General features: G+C 36.4%; 1 protein-coding gene across 1 annotated transcript in view; it reads left to right on the top strand.

The window, feature by feature from the left end:
• Positions 1–307: 307 nt before the first annotated feature.
• Positions 308–4,823, top strand: part of LOC125038874 (trypsin-1-like) — a 9,597-nt gene continuing 5,081 nt past the window's right edge. The window contains exons 1-6 of the mRNA XM_047632498.1: positions 308–394; positions 2,052–2,232; positions 3,570–3,703; positions 3,942–4,062; positions 4,278–4,299; positions 4,620–4,734. Of these exons, the coding sequence (XP_047488454.1) occupies positions 308–394; positions 2,052–2,232; positions 3,570–3,703; positions 3,942–4,062; positions 4,278–4,299; positions 4,620–4,734 (660 nt within the window). The remainder of the gene's footprint in view (positions 395–2,051; positions 2,233–3,569; positions 3,704–3,941; positions 4,063–4,277; positions 4,300–4,619; positions 4,735–4,823) is intronic.

The following is a 4,823-nucleotide window of genomic DNA, read 5'->3' as shown; positions in this document are numbered from 1 at the left end:
CACACACACACACACACACACATATATGCTTACACACACACACACACACACGCACACACACACACACACACACATATATATATGTGTGTGTGTGTGTGTGTGTGTGTGTGTTTATTTATCAATTTACACCCACAACATTACTTTCTACAGCATACATGTATATCTACCAACCACATTCTCTCTCTCGCCCTCCGTCTCTCCCCCATCTCTCTTTCTCCCCCTAACTTTTTACTTATTTATATATTTTTCATCTTATCTATCTTATTATTATTATCATTGTTATTATTTTTTCTCCACCAACCTCAGCATGGACACGAACGACGCTGTCTTCCTCGGTGACCACGATTATTCCATCGCCTCTGAAGCTAATGCCTACGCTATAAGGTTGTCCCAGGTGCGTAGTTCGTGGCCTGTGATAAAAGATGAAGTAAACCAGGTGTAGAAATATATCATGATAATAGTAATAGTAATTATAATAATAATAATAATAATAATAATAATAATAATGATAATGATAGTGATAATAATAATAATAATAATAATAATAATTATAATAACAATTATAATAATAATAACAATAATAATAATAATGATAATAATGATAATAATGATAATAATAATAATAATAATAATAATAATAACAATAATAATAATAATAATAACAATAATAATAATAATAACAATAAAAATAATAACGATAATAATTATAATAATGATAATAATAATAATTATAGTAATAATAATGATAATAACGATAATATTGATAATAATAATAATAATGATAATAATAATAATAATGATAAGAATAATTATAATAATAATAATGATAATGATAATAAATATAATAGTAATAGAAATGATAATAATAAAGAAAGAAAGAAAGCAAGATAGATTTATAGATTGATTGATCGACTGACTACTTAAGAGATAGATAGAAGCAGATAGGTATTTATGTAGATAGATAAAAAAAGAGATAAACAGACTGACAGACAGGTATATACGTAGATAGATAGATAGATAGATAGACAGATAGACATATATAGAGAGAAATAAACAGATAGATAGACAGATATATATATATATAAATAGACACATAAACAGATAGATAGATAGACAGATATATTGAAACATAAGCATATAGATATACAGATACACTCACAGATAGACAGATAGATAGACAATTAGATAGATAGACAGATAGATTAACAGACAAACAGATAAATAATGATAGATAAAAAAGATAAAGAGATAGATAGGCAGATAGTTATGTATATAAGTAGATAGCACAACAGATAGACAGCCAAACAGATAGCAAGATAGGTAGACAGGTAGACAAATAAACAAATATGTGGACAGACAATTAGATATAATAGATAGATAGACACAGATAGATAGACAGAATGATAAACAGATAGATAAATAGACAGATAGATAGACAGATAAGCAGACAGATAGATAGACAGGTTGTTAGAGATAAACAGATAGACAGACAGGCAGATCAACAGAAAGACAGATAGATAAGTAGACAGACAGATATATAGGCAGACAGATCGACAGAAAGACAGATAGATAAGTAGACAGACAGATAGACAGGCAGCCAGATCGACAGAAAAACAGATAGATAAGTAGACAGACAGATAGACAGGCAGCCAGATCGACAGAAAGACAGATAGATAAGTAGACAGACAGATAGACAGGCAGATAGATCAACAGCAAAACAGATAGATAGGCAGACAGATCAACAGGAAGACAGATAGATAAGTAGACAGGCAGATAGACAGGCAGACAGATCAACATAAAGACAGATAGATAAGTAGACAGACAGATAGACAGTCAGACAGATCGACAGATAGATAGGCAGACAGATCGACAGATAGATAGGCAGACAGATCGACAGATAGATAGGCAGACAGATCGACAGAAAGACAGATAGATAAGTAGACAGACAGATAGACAGGCAGACGGATCGACAGAAAGACAATTCGGTAGACAAATAGATACACAGGCAAACAGACCTCCAAAAGAGAGCTTATAAATCCCCTTTCTCTCAGGTCGTGGTCCACCCTCAGTACAACAGGAATACCTTGGAAAACGACATTGCTCTCCTGAAGCTTTCTTCGAAGATCACGTGGCCTTCAGATAACACCGTGGCCCCCGTCTGCCTCCCTCCTGCCGGCGAGTCCTTCAGTGACGCTAGCGCTATCGTGACGGGCTGGGGCGCTCAGTCCGAGAGTGAGTTTACGAGAGGGAGGGAGGGAGGGACGGTGTTGGTCACCGTGCGTTGTGGGATTCGTTTGTGTGTGTGGGGAGGGGGGGGAAGAGAGAGAGAGAGAGAGAGAGAGAGAGAGAGAGAGAGAGAGAGAGAGAGAGAGAGAGAGAGAGAGAGAGAGAGAGCAAGGAGAAAAAGAAAGAGGAGATTGTAATTTTTTTTATCTAAGATTTGGTTATCTTGGAGAAAATTGTTTGTAATTGTCAAATCATTATATATATATAGAGTCATTAAACCATTATATCTATATGGATTAATTAAAACATTATAGACATAGTCATTAAATCTTCATATCTATATATAATCATTAAGAGGAGAAGCAAGATGTTAATAAAGTCAGTGTTTTGTCTTGAAATGATCATGATTTATATCAAATAAAGTTTCGTTAGCACAAGAATGTGATGCGACATGACATCATGACGCTAGGATGTTACTTCAAATTATTCTAAAATGATCTGGAGCCCCTACTGCATGTGCTACAGACTTAAGATTCGAAAAATCAATATTCTAACATTATACAAATCCAGTAACATTTTTTTTTTTTTTTTTGGGGGGGGGGAATATCTCAAACGTCTTGATGCATTCAATCATAAAATGGAAGTCGACTAGCGATTTTTTCCCGTTTGTTTTTCTACATGTTAAATTTTTACCTTATATAAAGAAAACTGCCGCCTTTAGAGATAAAAATTCATCTAGAAATAAATTATTTTACGAATATTTGAATGAAAAATAATCCCGTTTTGAGCTACGGGCGTTTAAAGTTTTGCATTTTTCTTATCTTTTTTTATCTCCAGTTCATTCTTTCTGTGCATAACTCTTACCAACACATAGTGATACATTTAGCAACTAATCAACAAGGGGCAGGAAGTGGCGGCTCAGGTGGTCTATATTCCCACAACCCTTTTTTCAAGGGCTATGCCTTTGTCCTTTAAACCCGCTCTACGACCTCGCACTCGCTCAGAGCGTTCTCAAGCATTTTCCAAAACCCTTTTCCATTGTCTTAGAATACAAACTTTTGATGATTGATTTTTTCATTTGAAGGTATTACATCTATGGGAGTGCTAAAGGTCTCCCTTAAACCATAATATTTTTATATAATAAATCAACCATTATATCTCTATATAATAAATCAACCATTATATATCTATATAATAAATCAACCATTATATCTCTATATAATAAACCAACCACTATATCTCTATATAATTAAACCACCATACCTCTCTAGGATCAGCAAACCCCAGCCCCCACACACACACAAAAAGAAACAAAACATATTCCACTATGATAATTGTTTCAGGCGGAGGCTATCTGCCACAGCTCTACGAAGTGACAGTATCAACGCTGACGAATGAAGAATGCAATACTCTCTATGGCGGTGGGATTTCTGATGGCATGATCTGTGCTGGTGAACAAGGGAAGGATTCGTGTCAGGTGAGGACGGAGTGAAATCCTGTGTATTTGCGTTTCTGTGTTACTGCTTTTGCTATTGTTAGGATCACTAATGGTATTGTTTTCTATTAGATATGGTATTACTGTTGTTATTGTCATCAGCATTATTGTTGCTGTCATTATCATTATTATCCTTATACTATTTCCTAACTACATAAATCCTCATGCATCATAAATCCCACACGTGATAAATCCCGTCAAAAATCCTGCTTCTTTGCAGGGAGATTCCGGAGGCCCAATGATCTCCGACGATAACGGGCGATATTTTGAAATTGGCATCGTGTCCTGGGGCATCGGCTGCGCTCGGCCAAATTACCCGGGAGTGTACACGAGAGTCAACAGTAAGTTTAGCGTGTCTATAGGTGTGTGCTTGTGTGTGTTTGTCTATAGGTGTGTGTGTGTGTGTGTGTGTGTGTGTGTGTGTGTGTGTGTGTGTCTGTGTGTGTGTGTGTGTGTGTGTGTGTGTGTGTTTGTTTGTCTGTAGGTGTATGTATATAAGTCTGTAGGTAGCCGTGTGCTTGTCTATTGGTCCATGTACGCGTGTGCATGTCTATAGGTATGCGTGAGAGCATTTGCACGTTCGTAGATCTGCAATCACACTTGCCATATACGCATTAGTAAAGAAAAGCTTTGCCTGTAAGATCATACGTTCCTAATCCAAACACGTCCTACAAATTCCTCGTTGTGTGCTGTGTGGTGCAGCGGTAGCGTTCTCGTCTAGCAATCTTGCTGACCTGCGTTCGAATCCCTCGCCACCAGTGGATGGTAACCCCGGCCATTCCTTGCACACAGGGGATAGTTTAGAAGCAAAATTAAACACACAGTATGCCACACCAAGAATATCCATTGTAATAAATGGAATCAAAACTAAAACTAAACGTTATCCTTCTACGCTCAGACTACCTTGCGTGGATCGACTCCTACATCAGCTCCTCAGTGACCTGCCCACGTTAAAGGCCCCTGCACCCTGGCCCCCTCTTATTGCTGGGATACTTCTACTGCTTCGTCCATTGGTAAAATTGATTTGAAAACCGGTGTCTAAATGGAATTAAAATGACTATTTGATGTATCAATATAGTTAGTATACCTCATGTATGGTTAA

This window comes from Penaeus chinensis, chromosome 26 (genome assembly GCF_019202785.1).
Source record: "Penaeus chinensis breed Huanghai No. 1 chromosome 26, ASM1920278v2, whole genome shotgun sequence".
In the NCBI taxonomy this organism is placed as follows: domain Eukaryota; kingdom Metazoa; phylum Arthropoda; class Malacostraca; order Decapoda; family Penaeidae; genus Penaeus; species Penaeus chinensis.
Note: the sequence above shows the minus strand (reverse complement) of the source record. Positions and strands in the feature narration are given on the sequence as shown.